At 61.4% G+C, this 16,570-nt stretch overlaps 2 protein-coding genes across 5 annotated transcripts; both read left to right on the top strand.

Moving 5' to 3' along the window:
- Positions 1-1,711: 1,711 nt before the first annotated feature.
- RENBP (renin binding protein) lies at positions 1,712-9,394 on the top strand. Of its 3 annotated transcripts, none has more exons than XM_057538406.1 (11): positions 1,712-1,810; positions 2,329-2,438; positions 2,564-2,639; positions 2,732-2,807; positions 2,995-3,170; positions 4,238-4,462; positions 5,016-5,097; positions 5,379-5,554; positions 6,234-6,365; positions 9,070-9,157; positions 9,246-9,394. In XM_057538406.1, the coding sequence occupies exons 2-11, from the start codon at positions 2,332-2,334 to the stop codon at positions 9,377-9,379; spliced, it is 1,272 nt and encodes a 423-aa protein (XP_057394389.1). In that variant the 5' UTR covers positions 1,712-1,810; positions 2,329-2,331; the 3' UTR covers positions 9,380-9,394. The 3 variants fall into 3 exon arrangements, with proteins under 3 accessions (XP_057394389.1, XP_057394388.1, XP_057394387.1); XM_057538405.1 differs by lacking the exon at positions 1,712-1,810 and adding an exon at positions 1,977-2,056 and having other exon boundaries at positions 2,998-3,170; XM_057538404.1 differs by lacking the exon at positions 1,712-1,810 and adding an exon at positions 1,977-2,056.
- A 268-nt stretch (positions 9,395-9,662) lies between these two features.
- Positions 9,663-14,903, top strand: NAA10 (N-alpha-acetyltransferase 10, NatA catalytic subunit). Of its 2 annotated transcripts, none has more exons than XM_057538408.1 (8): positions 9,663-9,909; positions 10,374-10,472; positions 10,924-10,964; positions 11,632-11,677; positions 11,763-11,878; positions 12,224-12,268; positions 13,553-13,637; positions 14,569-14,903. In XM_057538408.1, the coding sequence occupies exons 1-8, from the start codon at positions 9,889-9,891 to the stop codon at positions 14,803-14,805; spliced, it is 690 nt and encodes a 229-aa protein (XP_057394391.1). In that variant the 5' UTR covers positions 9,663-9,888; the 3' UTR covers positions 14,806-14,903. The 2 variants fall into 2 exon arrangements, with proteins under 2 accessions (XP_057394391.1, XP_057394390.1); XM_057538407.1 differs by having other exon boundaries at positions 9,665-9,909; positions 10,924-10,982.
- The last annotated feature ends 1,667 nt before the right edge of the window (positions 14,904-16,570 follow it).

Here is a 16,570-nt window from a genome sequence, read left to right as displayed (position 1 = left end):
CCCCAGGATGTCAACCCCGCAGGAGAGCCCGGCGTCACCCAAGGGGCGGCTCCTCCGTCTGGTGCTCAGCGGGCGCTGCCCGAGTGACTCCTTGTCTGCCCTTCCTGCACACGGGCCGGGGCCCCCGAGGGGGAGCAGCAGAGCTTCCGCTGAGCCAACTGTGACGGCTGCACTGTTGGGGTGGGCTGCTGTCGCTAGGGTGGCGCTGCACCCAGGGCTAGACGGGCAGAGTTCGTCCTCAGCGCCGACCGGACGGGAGCTCCACAGAGCGCGGGGTGAGGCGGCCGAGGCTCAGCGCGGCCTCGGTGCCACGTGGGGCAGAGGGGGGCCCCTCGCTGCAGGCCCCGTACTCCGACAGGGGTCGGGCGCCCCGCCTCACTCCCCGCTCTTGGCAAGTCGCTCTGGTACCAAAAGCCACCTCCCCCGTCTCTACCCCGCGGATGCGCCAGGGCACCTCATCCAAGAGGCCTCCCCGGGCGCGCTCCTGCTCCTGGTACTCCCTCCGCTGGAAGCGCGGGGTCTCATGAGTGTGGTGGGGTCCCGTCGGGCCTCCACCACACCGACTCTGACCTGACTCAGAGCTCAGGCGCCTCACACCTCATGGGGGTAGGTGGGGACAGAGGCCCCGGGAGAATGGCGGGCACGTGTCCTTCAGGCTAGAGCAGGAGAAGCAACGTCCAGGGGTGGGAGGATGCGGGCAAGCCGGGGTGGGGGGTGTCCACCTGGAGGACTCCGGAAAGAAGGGGCCTGTGCAGATCTGCCGGACACGTGGTACGTGGCTCTGTAGATGCTCACAGCGTGGGGGGGAGGCGCCCACCCGCCATCCCTCTGCTCACTTGCACGGCTCTCCGGATGGCCAGGGCCACGCTGCTGGTGTCTTCAGCACCGGTCTCAAAATACCGGGCTGCAGCCCCGCACAGGGACGGGAACGCCACCGGCTCTCACCTTGGGATTGGGACCCAGGGTCGGGGGCCACCCGTAAGAACCTCAGAACCCTCCCCATAGCAGGGCTCCTCCTTGCCTAGGCGTGAGGGAGACAGAGTGCCTGGAAGGCAGGGGATCCGCAGGCAGGCGGCTGACACCAGCCCAGCTGGGCCCACGGCTGGGACCCCCCTACGCAGGCACAAGGGAAGGCGGACGGTGGAGGGGCACAGCAGCTGCCGGCCCCCCGTGCTGTCGGGACCAGCGCACAGCTGCGGGAGCCGCAGGGGCGCCAGGCCCCTGTCCCAGGGCTGTAGGACACTCCTGGGCTGCTGTCCCTCCTTCCGGAAGACGGGGCGACGCGCCCTGAAGGCCAAGCTTCCCTGAGCCCCACTAGGAGCCCAGGGTCCCTGGAATGCCCCCTCCACATAATTCTTCCGCTGGCTGGGCAAGTAGGCGACAGTTCGGCCAGCCTTCCTCAGAGCACCTGACCTAATCAGACAGTCACAGAGCCGTGAAGTGAAAACCAGATGCGGGTGCTGGAAGATATGCCTGGGGAACTCGGGAGTCTGACGGCGGAGAGGGCCCAGGATGCCCACTCTTGCCTGGCCTTGAGCTGCCGTCACTGGGGCGAAGGGGTCAGGTGCTGAGGAGCTGATTCATCAGAGAGGACTTGCCCACCCGGTGGGGGCCCAGGTCAGAGGGGCCCAGGAGTTCAGCCACTTCCAGCTGCACCCGGGCCCACGCCCCGCCCTGTCCAGCCCCCTGCCGGCCCCCCCACCCCCCGTCCCAGACCGTCCTCCTGCCAGCTCACCCAGCACTTCCCACCGGAGGATCTTGAACGGAGGGTGCCCAGCAGAGGGGCTCCGTGGGACTCTGCCGCCCAAAGGTGGGGTGGGTGGGCCAAGAGTCGGGGCGCAGCCGGAGGGCGGGGTGGAGTCGCAAGCCAGCCAAGCCGCACCCCCCCCCCCCACTGCGGGCTCTGCCCCCAGGCCCGGGCGGAACCCCAGGGAGGAGGGGTGGGTGGGGCTAGGCTGGGTCAGCTGAGTGACAGTCACGCGACTGCGACCAGCTCGGCTCCGAGCGGCTTCCTGGAGGAGAGGGGGGCATGAGCCGGAGTCTCCGAGTGTGGCAGGCCAGTGGCGTGGGGCCCGGGAGGGGGTGGGAGGAGGGTTTGTCCTGGAGGCTCCCCAGGGTGGCGGGGTCAGTCCTGGGGCTGGTCTGGGTCTGGAGGGCAGACCGGCACAGGGGTGGGTCCCGAGGCCTGGGGGCCTGGGGGACCCAGCCCTGGGGTCCACTCGAGCCTGGGGTGAGCTGGGGCACCAAGGGGCCCACTGAGGAGGCTGGGACCCGGAAAGATGGGGAGGTCTGAGGGGGAGCTGTGCCTCCAAGTCCAAGTTTCCCCAGGACATGGAGAAGGAGAGAGAGACCCTGCAGTCCTGGAAGGAGCGTGTGGGGCACGAGCTGGACGTCGTGGTGGCTTTCTGGTTGGAGCACTCCCACGACCAGGAGCACGGGTGCGCCTCGCCCTGCTCGGGCCCTGGGCGCAGTCCCTGCCCCTCCTGAGTCCCCACCTCACTCAGCTGACTCCGGCCTGCTGGGCTCCTCGCCCCGCTCGGCTAACCCTGTGCATGTCCCACAGGGGCTTCTTCACGTGCCTTGGCCGTGACGGGCAGGTGTATGACGACCTCAAGTACGTCTGGCTGCAGGGGAGGCAGGTACGACAGGGGCACCCGAGACTCGCCGTCATCCCGGCCCTGAGGACTGGGCCGCTCCCCACTTAAGCCATGTTTCCTCCACTCCCCCACAGGTGTGGATGTATTGTCGCCTGTACCGCAAGCTTGAGCGCTTCCGCCGCCCTGAGCTTCTGAATGCAGCTAAAGCAGGTGCCCCCTCCGTGTCCCCATCTCCCCAGAGGCCGCTCCAAGTCACTCTGTAGCACACGTGCTCCTAGGTGCCTAGTTCCTAGAGGGGTCTAGAAGCAGCAAAGGGCCCGGTATGCTCGCAGGTAGGGAGGAAGGGGGAGGCGGTGGCATCCTCACCCAAGTTCTAGCAGGCCACCTTCCTGACCAGCAGGTGGCGAATTTTTGCTGCGTTATGCCCGAGTGGCACCTCCTGCAAAGAAGTGTGCCTTTGTGCTGACGAGGGACGGCCGCCCGGTCAAGGTGCAGCGGACCATCTTCAGCGAGTGTTTCTACACCATGGCCATGAATGAGCTGTGGAGGGTGACAGGGGACGCGCAGTACCAGGTGCATGGGAGGAAGGCTGCCCTGCGTGTCTCCGTGCCCTCGCCTGCCCTGGGCATGGCTGCCGGAGCATTCCCATTCAGCGTGCGAACCCCTCCCCGGGTCCTGTGTGCAGGGCTGGGTCTGTCGTCACCGTCAGTCCTTCCTCTGGGCCCCCACAGCCCGGGGCTGCTGGTAACACCCCCCCTGGTTGCGCTGTACTGTCACTGTGCGTCTACAGGTGAAGGAAAGTGCAGGGTTTATTGCAAGCCTCCAAGCAAGGAGAACGGGCAGGTCTTGCTCAAAAGACCCGAACTGCCCGATGGCTTCTGGGGAAGGGCTTTTAAAGGCAAGGTGAGGGAGGGGGTGGCGGGATACCTGATCAGCTCATGGACGTTCTTCTGATTGGTTGGTGGTGAGGTAACCAGGTGGTATTTCGGGAGGGAGTCAACATCATCAACCTTCTGGTTCCAGTGGTCTGGGGTCTACACGCCGGTGGTCAGCATGCCCTTACCTTCTTCCACCTGGTGGGGGTCTTAGTATCTGCAAAACAACTCAGGGATATGACTCAGGATATGATCTATAGCCCTTGAGGAGCAACTAAAGGTCCATGACTTTCTTTTACGGCTAAACTATTATTATTTTGTGTTGCTTATCTGTTTTCCTTTGCTTCTGCATTTTCTCACTTCTATGATTATATTTGCTCTTTGGAACTCGGGGAAGGCCTAGGAGGCTAAAGCTTTTCTACAGACAAGAGGCAAGGGATACAGGGGGTCTACCCCCCCAGAAGGCTCTGCAGGGTCCTGCTCAGTTTCACAGGGATCAATCCGTGCCCTGCCCTGGCCGGGAGAGGGCCGCTCCCTCCTCCCTGGGCCCCCTCTTGCTTTCAAACCTGAGCTCACTGTCTGGGAATGGTCTACGCCCCCAGCCCGGGGCCAGGCCCAGAGCAGGCCTTGGTGAAGGTGTCCTGTGAGTGGCTGGGGGGACATGGTTCTCCCACCCCAGGGCTGGGGACCCAGCAGGTCAGGACCCGGGGGACCAGACTGGATGGGATGCAGCCTCAGCCTGGGCCTCCCCTCACGCCTCTGCAGAGCGAAGCGGTGGAGATGATGGATCAGATCGTGCACTGGGTGCGGGAGGACCCCTCTGGGCTGGGCCGGCCCCAGCTGCCCGGGGCCCCGGCCTCGGAGTCCATGGCGGTGCCCATGGTGCTGCTCAGCCTGGTGGAGCAGCTCGGGGAGGCCGACGAGGAGCTGGCGGGCAGCTACGCGGAGCTGGGGGACTGGTGCGCCGGGAGGATTCTGCGGCATGTCCAGGTGGGGGCAGGGCAGGAGGCGGGCGGCGGCTACCAGACAGGGCCTGGGGGGCTGGGGGGCAGGGCGACGCCCTACTCCCCGCCCCCGGGGCGCCTCCTCCGCCCGCACCCGCCCCCCTCGGAGCTGGGCCCCGATGGCTCCCTTTACAGACGGGGAGATGGGGCGAGGTGCGGCCCAGAACCCTCGGGAAGGGAAGGAGGGCCCCGGGGGAGCCGGGGTGGGTGCCAGAGCCCCAGGCGCGTCAGGCAGCAGGAAGCCTGGCCGGACGCAACTTCGTCCCAGGCCTCTGGACAGCCCAGTCCTCCCGGTCTCAGCCTCTGTTCAGTGTCTTACCCTCCCCACATCAGGGGCCCAGGCCCAAAGCAAGGCTTAGGACAGGCCCAGACCCTTGGGAGTGAATCGGCTCCTCCTCCAAAGCCCCTCTGAGCCAGGCCACCCAAGCCTGCAGATCGGGAGGGAGGGAGGGTGGGAGGGGGCGTCTTTCTTGTTGGATGATGGGGCGGGGGTCAGGGGGTGCTGAAGGCCAAGCTACCTTCTACTCCTCCCTCGGCAGAGGGGTGGGCAGGCTGTGCTGGAGAATGTGTCAGAGGATGGCGAGGAGCTTTCCGGCTGCTTGGGGAGACACCAGAACCCAGGTGAGGGGGGCGCTCAGCCTTGGTTCTGGACTTCAGATGCGGGGAGTGCCCTCCTCCCTCCACCCTCAGCGCACAGAGGACCAGACAGAGGAGGAGGGACGGGCCTCCCACGCTGGAGCTTCAGCAGCAGGAGAGTGGCTCTGGGGCAGACCGGCAGGGCTGGGGACTCAAAGCGGGCCCCACAGTGAGGAAGAGAGGAAGGGAGTCAGCGGTCGGCACAGCGCTTGGGCCCCCCGCCTGGGGGAGGACACGCTGCCTGCCTTACCCCGAGCCCTCACCAGGCCACGCGCTGGAAGCTGGCTGGTTCCTGCTCCGTCACACCATCCGGAGAGGTGACCCCAAACTTCGAGCCCACGTTATCGACAAGTTCCTATTGTTGCCTTTCCGCTCTGGATGGGATCCTGACCATGGAGGTCTCTTCTACTTCCAGGATGCTGACGGCCTATGCCCCACCCAGGTGGGAATGTACCCAGGGCTACATGGTACTAGCCTGTTGAAGGCTTTCTGCCCAGGGAGGTGCGTGCTGTCATCACCCATTACAGAGAGGGGGACCTGGGGCTCGGAGGAGTGAACCTGCCCAGTGTGACCCCAGTGGGAAGCTCGACTCCCGTGCCGGTGGTCCTCAACCTCACATGCACAGGGAGGCCGTGAGGGAGCGCAGACCATGCCCACGCGGAGACACATGGCCCTTCATCTTGGAAAGGCTCTCTGAGTGACCCTAAGGCATCAGCAGTGGGAGCAGATTTGCTCCCTTAGGTCTGTGGCCTGACTGTGCCTTGATCCTGCTGAGCTCTGCAGAGGGTGGCTGAGTCTGCCACCAGCAGGAGCTGAGTGTCCGAGGGGCTTTAGACAGACTGACAACACAGCCAGGGTTTCGATTCCAGGGCTCAAGGGGCACCCGCCCCAGCCCTGCCCTTTGGGAGGGGCTACTTGGGCTGCATCTGGCTCAGGAAGCTAGTCGTGATCTGACGGGCGGTTAAGACCCCCAGAGACGTTCGTCCCGCGTTTGAGCTCCAAGAGCTTGGGCCAGATGGAGTCTGAGACAGGGCCCGAAAGATGGGGGTGACTCTCCTGCTGAGAGGGGTGGTGGAGTGGGGTCCAGGGCTCTCAGATGCCTGCCTCCGCTCTGCTCTCAGCTGGAGTGGGCCATGAAGCTCTGGTGGCCGCACAGCGAAGCCATGATCGCCTTCCTCATGGGCTACAGTGAGAGCGGGGACTCCGCCTTGCTGAAGATCTTCTACCAGGTGGCCGAGTACACTTTCCGCCGGGTAAGTGCTGCTTCCTGGTCTCAGCGGCGGTGTGGAGGAGACCGCAGGCGGGGCACACCCCCTCCTTCCCGCCCTCGCCGGACGTGGTCCCTCAGTAGGTCTGAGAGTTCCTGGAAGTCCCGGCCCTGGTGCCCTCTGTTCAGTCAAGAGAGTGGCCCCTGCCCCACTGGAGCTCACATTTCGGTGCTGGTGGGACTGACCATAAACAAGTAAACCAGCAAACATAGATGGTGATGAGAGCTCTGGGAAATAAAGCAAGGTCAGGGGACTGGGGGTTAGTGGGAAGGAGAAAAGCTGGGGCTTCAGGAGGGGAGGCCATAGGGCACCAGGCAAAGGCAGGGAGACCGGGCTGTGGCTGTCATCCTGGCTAGTGAGTGGGGGCCTGGCCCGGGGTGGGAGCTGCAGCGGCTCAGGGGTCAGAGTGTGATCGAGTGGGAGAGGTGTGGGCTGGCCACGAGGGTTTGGGTGTCATAAGGATACAGATGATACTGGAAGCCGTGAGGCAAGGTAAGCTTGGAGTACAGAAGGAAAGGAGAGAGGGAATAGGCAGGCCCAGCAAGGGAGACAAGAATCAGCTGTGAGGTAGGAAGGAAACCAGGCCCCCCGCCCCCCAGAGGCCCGAGCGCTGTGAGCAGAGTAATGCGCTGTGCCAGCTGCTGCCCAGGGGCACCTCGGGTGCTGAGCCTGATGGGGAATGAAGGAAGATTCCCGATGTGCTTCTAAGGCCACGACTCACTCCATTAGTAAACCCCAGTATGGGAGGGATTACACCAGGGGGGTCTTATTCTGAGGTCTGTGGGCTTTGAAACCTGAGAGAAAATTCCATCTTTATTTGCACTAACCTCTAACTGAAATCCAGCATTCACGTCCATCATGAATGAAAGCAGTGAACCACAGTATTAGCAGTGTCCGACTTTGTCACCAGTAGAAATTCCAAATGTGTTCGTATTATGTTGCAGTTAGAGAGGCATCTCCAAGTACTGCACATGCTCATCGCTGCTTCCAAACACGGGAGCCACAAGACCAGAGGCGATATATGTTAATATTGAATGCATTCATAGAGAACATGTGTTCGAGGTGATCGGTCTTAACTGCATAAAGTGAAATTTAAGGAATACATTTTCAAGAAAGAGAGATTGCATTGAACAATCACAAAAGTTATAAACAACAGGTAATTCACTATGCACTAATCGTCATAACAATACAGAAAGCAAAAATTCAGACATCCATGGAAAGGCTGGACAGGAAAACAGTCAAATCCTTTGTTATCTTCCCGTGTCATATCCAGTAGTCGAATAATAAGTAAGGACATGAGTAACGTCACTGGAAAGATAGAATGAACAGATACAGAACTAGTTTTACGGGCTTCCCTGGTGGCACAGTGGTTGAGAATCTGCCTGCCAATGCAGGGGACACGGGTTCGAGCCCTGGTGTGGGAAGATCCCACATGCCGCGGAGCAACTAGGCCCGTGAGCCACAACTACTGAGCCTGCGCGTCTGGAGCCTGTGCTCCCAACAAGAGAGGCCGCGATAGTGAGAGGCCCGCGCACCGCAATGAAGAGTGGCCCTCACTTGCCACAACTAGAGAAAGCCCTCGCACAGAAACAAAGACCCAACACAGCCATAAATAAATAAATAAATAAATAAACCCAAAGGTTAAAAAAAAAAAAACCTGTCATCTTTAAAAAAAAAAAATAGCTTTAAAAAAAAAAAAAAGAACTAGTTTTACCCCCTATGAAGAAGAATACACCTACTCATAGGTCCCCATTTAAAAAGACATTTTTGATAGTGGACTTCAATGTCATTGATTTCTTCTATGGTCCTTCTGAGAAGGGGCTCCACTCAGGTCTCTATCTGGAGAGGAAGGGCCTAGGCCAGGGCTCTGAGGTCTGTCCTGGAGCATCTGGAAGGAACTGGGCAGGAGAGAAGCGAGGAATTTGGAGAGGGTCAACAGAGCTGCTGGGCAGGGGCAGGCTTCAGGTGGCTCCGAGGGAGGGGGAGATGTGTTTGGGACCTGTGGTGAGCCAGGCAGAAGTCAGACCTCTGTGCGGGATATCTACAATGGGTATCTACAATCTCCTCCACTGGAAGACAGTCCTCTGAAGCAGGGAACAGGAGCTCCAAAGGAATAACTTGTTACAAAGTTACATGGCAGGTCAGCACCTCCTCAGGATTCTGTTTCTTTTTTCATTGTTACTTTTTAAAATTATATGTAGTTATTTATTTACTTTTCGCTGCGCTTTTCTTAGTGGCTGCGCGCGGGCTTCTCACTGCGGTCGGTGGCTTCTCTTGCGGAGCACGGGCTCTAGGCGCGCGGGCTTCAGTATTTGTGGTGCACGGGCTCTAGAGCGCAAGCTCAGTAGTCCCAAGCAGGGTTTTTGTTTTTGTTTTTGTTTTTTTAAATTCCATCTTGCAAGGTTTCATCTCACAGCCTGCGGCCCCTTCCCCAAGTGGGGTAACTAGCTGCAGACTCACAACTCCACCCCCCCCCTGAAGAAAAAGGAAAAGGAAAAGCCCCTTGCTTTCATATTTGTCCAGGAGGCGGGACCTCATTTAAGAGCACTGATTCTGGAGCCGGGGGTCAGCCCGGGCTCTGACCCCGAGGTAGCGGTTTAGTGGAACCGGTGAACACCCCTTTCCCAGGCCTGTGGCATCTGGGCGGTTCCTGCAGGCGCTGCCTGTCACTGCCTCATTGTTATTGCAGTTTCGCGATCCCGAGTACGGGGAATGGTTTGGCTACCTGAACCGAGAGGGGAAGGTCGCCCTCACCATCAAGGGGGGTCCTTTCAAAGGTGAGTGGGGGAAAGGGCGGGGCCCAGGGGCTCGGGGCACTCGGCTGCCCACGGCCCTCCCAACCCGCCGTCCCGCCTCTCCCCGCAGGCTGCTTCCACGTGCCGCGGTGCCTCGCCATGTGCGAGGAAATGCTGAGTGACCTGCTGAGCCGCCTCGCCCCGGCCGCGGCCCTCAGCGCCCGGTCTCCGCCCGCCGACCCCGCCCGCCGAGGCGCAGAATAAAGCCAAGCCTGTTCCACTGCCCGTGTGTGTGAGCGTCTGTGGGGTGTCGGGTGGGGGACCGACCGCCGCCTTTGGCTGGAGGGCACCTGCTCGCCCAGCCAGTGACCCGCCCCGCGCGCTGGACCCTCCCACCCTGCCAACAGGCCCGCCCCGCGCCGGGGCCCGCCCGGCCATTGGCCCGGCCCGCCCCGCGGAGAGGCCCTACCCCGCCCTTGGCCCTCCCTGCGCATGGCCCAGCGGCCGGGAGGGCGGGCCCGGCGGGCGGGCTCGGCAGCGCGCACTTCCGGCCGGTGGCCGGGTCCGGCGCGCGCCGCCTCTTCCGCCGCCGTCCCCGCGATCTGGGACCCAGATCTAGCTCTAGCTCCAGTCCCAGCCCCAGCCCCAGCCCCAGCCCCAGCCCCAGCCCCAGCCCCAGCCCCAGGCCTGGCAGCCCCGGCATCGCTTCGGAGCGCGGCGGCAGCTGACTGCGCGTTCACGACCCGCTGGGAGCCGCGAGCCCCGCCGCCGTTATGAACATCCGCAATGCGAGGGTGAGGGGCCGGGGCCGGAGGCTGTCCGCGCCGCGTGGGAGCGGGGCCCGGTGGCCGCGTGCGCATACTCCCGAGGGGCCCGGCCGAGCACCGGGCCAGCCGCCCTGCGCGGAGAAGTGAAGGCCACCGTCCCCGTGGGGCTGGATCTACCCGAAGAGGAGGCCGGGGGAGCCAGGGGCGCAGGGCCGGGGATGCGAACCCCTTCTTTCCGGATGTCGGGGTTCCGTTGGATGGTGTCGGGGAGCTTCCTGGCGCTCAACGTTCATTCCTGGAACAGTCAGTTTTTGCACAGCGGCTGTGGGCCAGGCCTGTGCAGAGACAGATAGTCCCAGCGCCCGCCCAGCCCTGTGGGGGGGGGGGCGGGTGTCGTTGAGTAGACAGAGCAGGGTTCTAACACGACAGAGGCCTACTTAGTCACCGCAGCCCCCTGCCTGACTGCATTCCACTGCCCTCCTCCCCTGCAGCCAGAGGACCTGATGAACATGCAGCACTGCAACCTCCTGTGCCTGCCCGAGAACTACCAGATGAAATATTATTTCTACCATGGCCTTTCCTGGCCCCAGGTGGGCAGCTGTTGAATTTGGGGATGAGGGAAACCAGGCCAAGGAAATTCCACCCTGGGTCGGCTTGAGACAAGCCGGCGAGGTCACGCGAGGTCGTGAAGAGTCCGGAGGGCGCATGGGTCGATGAGGCCCTGAGTGTTTCCGGCTGGGGTGGCGGGAGATGGATAGGAGGTGCCTTGAAGAGGGGCGAAGAACAGGGCCAAGGTAGGGGCCGTGTTCCCACCTGTGTCTGTCCACTTCTTCTGGGTTAAGGACGGCGCACGGTGTGATGTGGGAAAACCAAGCCACTTGGCCTGGAGGTCAGGAGCTGTCACTGAACTCGCTGCCGGATCGGCTTCTGTCTCTCACGCACACAGCGACAGGCAGGCGCTGGGGCCAGGTGTCCGATAAGGGCGCCTCCAGCTCTGACAGGAACTTGTTTTCCGCCTTCTCTTTCCTCCCTGTCACCCAGCTCTCTTACATCGCTGAGGATGAGAATGGAAAGATTGTGGGGTATGTCCTGGCCAAAATGTGAGTCACCAAGGACGGAGGGACAAGCCTGGCGCCTGACCTGGGGGCGGGGGGAGGAGGGACACCGACACTGCACGCCTCTGATGCATGCTGCCTGGGCTGGGTCGGGTTTTTTTGTTTCTTGTTAATAGACTATTTCTTTAGTTCAGTTTCCTCTCATTAACATGTCGTGGCACATCTGTTACAATGGGTGAACCGATATTACTACCTTATTACAAAAGTCCATAGTTAACATTGTTTCACTCTTTGAGTTCTACCTTCCACGGACAAAGGTATAGCAACAGTATCCAATACTATAGTATCAAACAGAGTAGTTTCACTGCCCTCCCTCCCTCCCCTCTCCCCGGGAACCACTGATCTCTTTACTGTCTCCATAGTTTCACCTTCTCCAGAAGGTCATATGATTAGAATCATACAGTGTGTAGCCATTTCAGACCACCTTTCACTTAGTCATATGCATTGAAGTCTCCCCCTTGTCTTTTCATGGCTTGAGAGCTCCTTTCCTTTTAGCACTGAACAGTCTTCCATTGACACTGCAAGTGTCTTTTGGCTGCTGCCTGGGGTTTGGAGAGTCCTGGCTCTCCCCCGTCCCGGGACTGGACGCACTTTGGGGTTCACGCCTAGCCCCTCTCCTCTCTTCTTGCTCTAGGGAAGAGGACCCGGATGACGTGCCCCATGGACACATCACCTCGCTGGTGCGTAGGGCCCGCCCAGGCTCTGGTGGGGGCGGGGGCGGAAGTTAGTTGGAGCCACCCTGAGGTCCCACCTTTCTCCCACCAGGCTGTGAAGCGTTCCCACCGGCGCCTCGGCCTGGCTCAGAAGCTGATGGACCAGGCCTCCCGAGCCATGATCGAGAACTTCAACGCCAAATATGTCTCCCTGCATGTCAGGAAGAGGTGGAAGCCAGGGCCGAGGGAAGGGGTGGGGGGGTGAGGTGGGGGATACTGTCTGTTTTTTTTTTTGAATTTTATTTTATCTATTTTTATACAGCAGGTTCTTATCAGTTATCTATTTTATACATATTCGTGTATATATGTCGATCCCAGTCTCCCAATTCATCCCACCACCACCAGCGGGGATACTGCCTCGATGTGGGTCCTGGGCTGCCTTGGCTTTTGGAGAAGATCGGGAAGTGGGATTAGTGGGGAGGGGGACCGGGAGGAGGGGCAGGACCTGGACGGGACGTGCTGTCCCTGCCTGGCCTAGTCTGTACCGCTCAGCAGTGCCTTATTCCCCTGCAGTAACCGGGCCGCCCTGCACCTCTATTCCAACACCCTCAACTTTCAGTAAGTAGATCTAGATTTTTCTAATGGAGTGGGATGGTCCCCAGGTCTGGCTTATCCAGGTGGCTGAGATGGGCTGAACTACCTTCTAGGCAGGGGCGTGGGGATGGCTAGGGTTAGCTGAGATGGGGAGCGGGCCGTGGACAGCACTCCTGGGGGCAAGAGCACCTACCTGCCTGCCGCAGTCTGCTTGAGGCATGTCGTGCTTCCGGAGGACGCTCGGTGTTTCTTGCTTGATGCTGGTGGCGGCTACGCTGGAAGGGCAGCGCGGTGAGGATGTTGGGAAGCAGAGACAAGGGCCCAGGACAGGAACAGAAGCCGAGGAGCAGAACTGAGAGTGACCAGGCACCCAGAAGCATCTAAGCGGGACCAGAAGAAAGCATAAACCTGAGCACGTCCGCGCAGGAAGGGCCAGTGGCAAGAGCAGTGGAGGGATCTAGAGCCCTGGGTGTCCTAGCGGATGAGGGTGGGTCCACTCAGGGATGTGGCAGTCTCTGTGTGCCCAGCACAGGACAGAGAGAGCCTAGCAGGGAACTGCCCTGCCCAGTACGTTGTGGTGAAAGCCGCTGGAAAGCGAGGCTGAGGTGGGCTGTCCATGGAGGGCCCACTGAGACAGCGTCAGCTTCAGGTTGGTGGGGGATGAGGAGGGACTGTTGGGAAGGGAAGTGGCCTCCGGGCTGGGCATCTGAGGCAGGATCTTTGGCCTGGATGCAAATGCCTCTGGTGGTTGACAGTTCTAGGGTCTTAAGGCTGGCAGGGCCTTTCTGGGCCATCCAGACTGGCTCCCTTCTCAGTGGCAGGGTGCCCAGGTCTGCACACACACCTCCCAGTGCAGGCTTGGCCCCTGAGCTGCTCGGGCTAGGGGCCACGCTGCCTGGTAAAGACCACCAAGAACAGGGGCCGCAGCACCCCTCCCCGGTTCCAACTGTTAGGCATACGAGCCAGCCATGCATGCCCAGGAAGTGACAGGGAGCAGGGCGGGGAGGGGAGGGGAGGGGACTGCCCAATTCAGGGCTTCAGTTCACAGGAAACCACGGACACAGATCCTTGGTGGCCAGGTTAGGGACGAGGGGCAGTGGCAGGACGCCAGGGGTGGGGGGGAATAAAGGAGCTGGGTGCTACTTACTGTTGGAGAAAGCAGAGGGAAGGCCATGTTGGAAATGTCTCCCAAAGGGTCCTTGGGGGGGGGGCAATGACACCCTGCCCCACTAGCAGATGGTGCCAGAAGGCTGAGGAGAATTGCCCCCGATGTGGGCTGCCATCCTTCTCTCCACCTGCTGCCCCCAGGATCAGCGAAGTGGAGCCCAAATACTACGCAGATGGGGAAGACGCGTATGCGATGAAGCGGGATCTCACCCAGATGGCCGACGAGGTAAGCGTCCCGCGGGGCCAGGGCCGCAGTCCCCAGGCAAGGCGAGCAGGGGCGGCCTGGGACAGTTGGAGGCTGCGTCGCCGGGAGTCCTGGCCCTCTTCACCTCAGCTTCCGTAGCTGGCAGGCGGGGAGCCGGACCTTGGTAGGGCTTTAACGAAGGCCATCGGCCCAAGATTCCATTCTCCGAGGAAGAAGCCCGTCCTGCCCAGAGGCTGCTGTGAGAGGAGAGGGAGGAGGCCCCTGGACATGCTGAGACGCGGGGCCTGGGGACGGCTGTGGCTGGCTCCAAGGCTCAGGGGCCAGACAGAACCGGGCTGAAGAGAAAGTCAGGGTTCTGCCCAAGGCTCCTCGGCGGCCAGGGCCGTTCAGAGGGCTCCACAGCAGCCTCGTGAGGGAGCCGTGAGCACCTCCACTTTATTTTATTTTATTTTTTTTATTTTTGCCTGTGTTGGGTCTTCATTTCTGTGCGAGGGCTTTCTCTAGTTGCGGCGAGCAGGGGCCACTCTTCATCGCGGTGCGCGGGCCTCTCACCATCGCGGCCTCTCTTGTTGCGGAGCACAGGCTCCAGATGCGCAGGCTCAGTAGTTGTGGCTCACGGGCCCAGTTGCTCCGCGGCATGTGGGATCTTCCCAGACCAGGGCTTGAGCCCATGTCCCCTGCATTGGCAGGCAGATTCTCAACCACTGCGCCACCAGGGAAGCCCCAGCACCTCCACTTTACAGGAGAGGAAACAGGCCCAGAGGGGACAGTGCCAGGGCTCCCCCCCGGGAGTCGGGCTCAGTCCTGTTTCCTGCCCTGGCTCCGCTGCCTCTCATCCTGCCCCCCGCCGCCAGCAAGGGACAAGGCACGGGCGGCGGGAGAGGGCCTTCGTGGTCTAGAGACTTAGGTGCTGTCTCCTTACTCCCGTTTCTCCCCGGGCTCCTGGGGGCAGCTGAGGCGGCACCTGGAGCTGAAGGAGAAGGCCAGGCACGTGGTGCTGGGCTCCATCGAGAACAAGGTGGAGGGCAAGGGCAACTCGCTTCCGAGCTCGGGAGAGGCCTGTCGGGAGGAAAAGGGCCTGGCTGCGGAGGATAGCGGTGGAGACAGCAAAGACCTCAGTGAGGTCAGCGAGACCACAGAGAGCACCGATGTCAAGGACAGCTCAGAGGCCTCTGACTCAGCCTCCTAGAGCCTGCACATGCTCCTCTCCCTGCCCTGGCCTGCCCATCCCATCCTCACCCCGAGAGGTTTCACAATAAACTTCACCCAGTGGCCTTGGGGAGTTTACCTGTGCGAGCGTGCACATTTTTGGGGGTGTGTGTATGCCCCTCTCTGGCTCTTCTGCATCCCTGTGGATGTGGACCTCACATCCTTTTGGCACAGTGCTTCCTGCCAAGCCCAAGTAGAAGGGAAGAGCTTTGTCAGGGCTTTGGAGATGTCTGATAGCTTGGAGCCATCTTTGGGTCCCGGGGGAAGGAAACCCTGGAGTTCTGGGAGCCTTCCGAGCCCTGCTCTGCTGCTGCCTTGCCAGGCTCCGGATGCCTGAGTCCAGCTGCCCGCTGAGCTTCTCTACCAATGTCCTATCTCGGTAATGGCCCAAGCAGCTACCAAGTTGCTCGAGCCCTGGCAACTGTCCTTGATTCCTCCCTCCCCTGCAAACCAAAAGGTCAGCGAGTCCTGTCTGTTCGATCACCGTGATACCCCTTGAATCTACTTCCTAACCCAAGCCTTCATTTGAAAATAATCAGTGGGCTTGCTTTCTAGCATGGTTTTACATTTACAGAAGTGAGCAGATAGTACAGAGTTCCCGTGGACCCGCCCCCGTCCCCCGCCGTTTCCCCTATTAATATTTTGTATCAAGTGTTACAGTTGTTTGAGACAAGATTGATACATTGTTAACTACAGTCCACAGTTACATTTCCCTCTGCGTTGTACACTCCGTGAGTTTTGACAAATGCGTAATGTCATTTCATGCAGCCTGTAAGCCCTCTGTTTTTCATAGCTTCAACTCTAACCCTAAAATTGGCTCCTGTGCCTTTCATCCCTGCCATTCCCTCTGGCTGCAGCGCCATTGTTTGCTGCTCCTCATCCCTGGGCGGGCCGCCTGGGCCGCCCACCTCCCAGCGGAGCTCAGCACTCCTTAGCTGTCACTGTACCTTGTGCGCCTGCTGCCGCAGAAGGCACACTGCTCCTCTGCTACGCAGAATAATTTGCTACGGAGCTCGATTCGCTCTCTGGCTGGCGCCTGCCACGTGACCAACTGGCAGCCCGGTACGCTCGTGAGCGGGCCGGGAACAGGAAGATGCGCCTGCGCGCGCCCGCTAACGCGCGGGCTGGCGGGGGGAGGGAGGCTGTGTTCTGATAGGCTCAAATCGCGGGCTTGCTGTCGGAGGCGGGGCCTCGCGCCGCCCTCCGCGCCTGGCTTCAGTCCCTTTCGGTTTGCAAGCCGCGCCGGGCTTCGTTCCCAGGCTCTGATTGGTCCGGCGGCGGCGAGGCTGGGCTCCGCGCGGCGGGCGGGGCGGGCGAGGGGGAGAGCATGCGCGCTACCTCGGCCGCGCCCCAGCGCTGGCGGGAGGGAGCCCGCGGAGGCTCCCACGGTGCTCTGCGGCACACTCCTTCCTCCCTCGTCGGGCCTGCCCTCTGCCCTCTGCCCTCTGCGTCCAGCGTCCCAGGAGGGCCCGTTGACGCTCGGCCGCCCCCAGGCGGTTGGGTTTCCTGGGCGGAGGCGGGAGCTGAGGCGAGGGCGGAGGGCAGAGAGGGGAAGCCGCAGACCCGAGTGACCTTTGGGGCCCAGCACTTCCTCCTTCTCTGCAGGACCCGCCTCTGGGAGGGGCCGCTTCAGTAGCTAGGTGCCGAACGGAGGCTGGAAGGCTGAGGGTGGGAAAAGCAGGAACTCCTGTTCCCTAGCCGTGTGACTGGGGGTGGGCTCTGGGGACGTCTCCCCAGGGGATGAA

This window comes from Balaenoptera acutorostrata, chromosome X (assembly GCF_949987535.1).
Source record: "Balaenoptera acutorostrata chromosome X, mBalAcu1.1, whole genome shotgun sequence".
NCBI lineage: Eukaryota > Metazoa > Chordata > Mammalia > Artiodactyla > Balaenopteridae > Balaenoptera > Balaenoptera acutorostrata.
The sequence above is the reverse complement of the archived record's forward strand: the minus strand, read 5'-3'. Positions and strand labels throughout refer to the sequence as shown.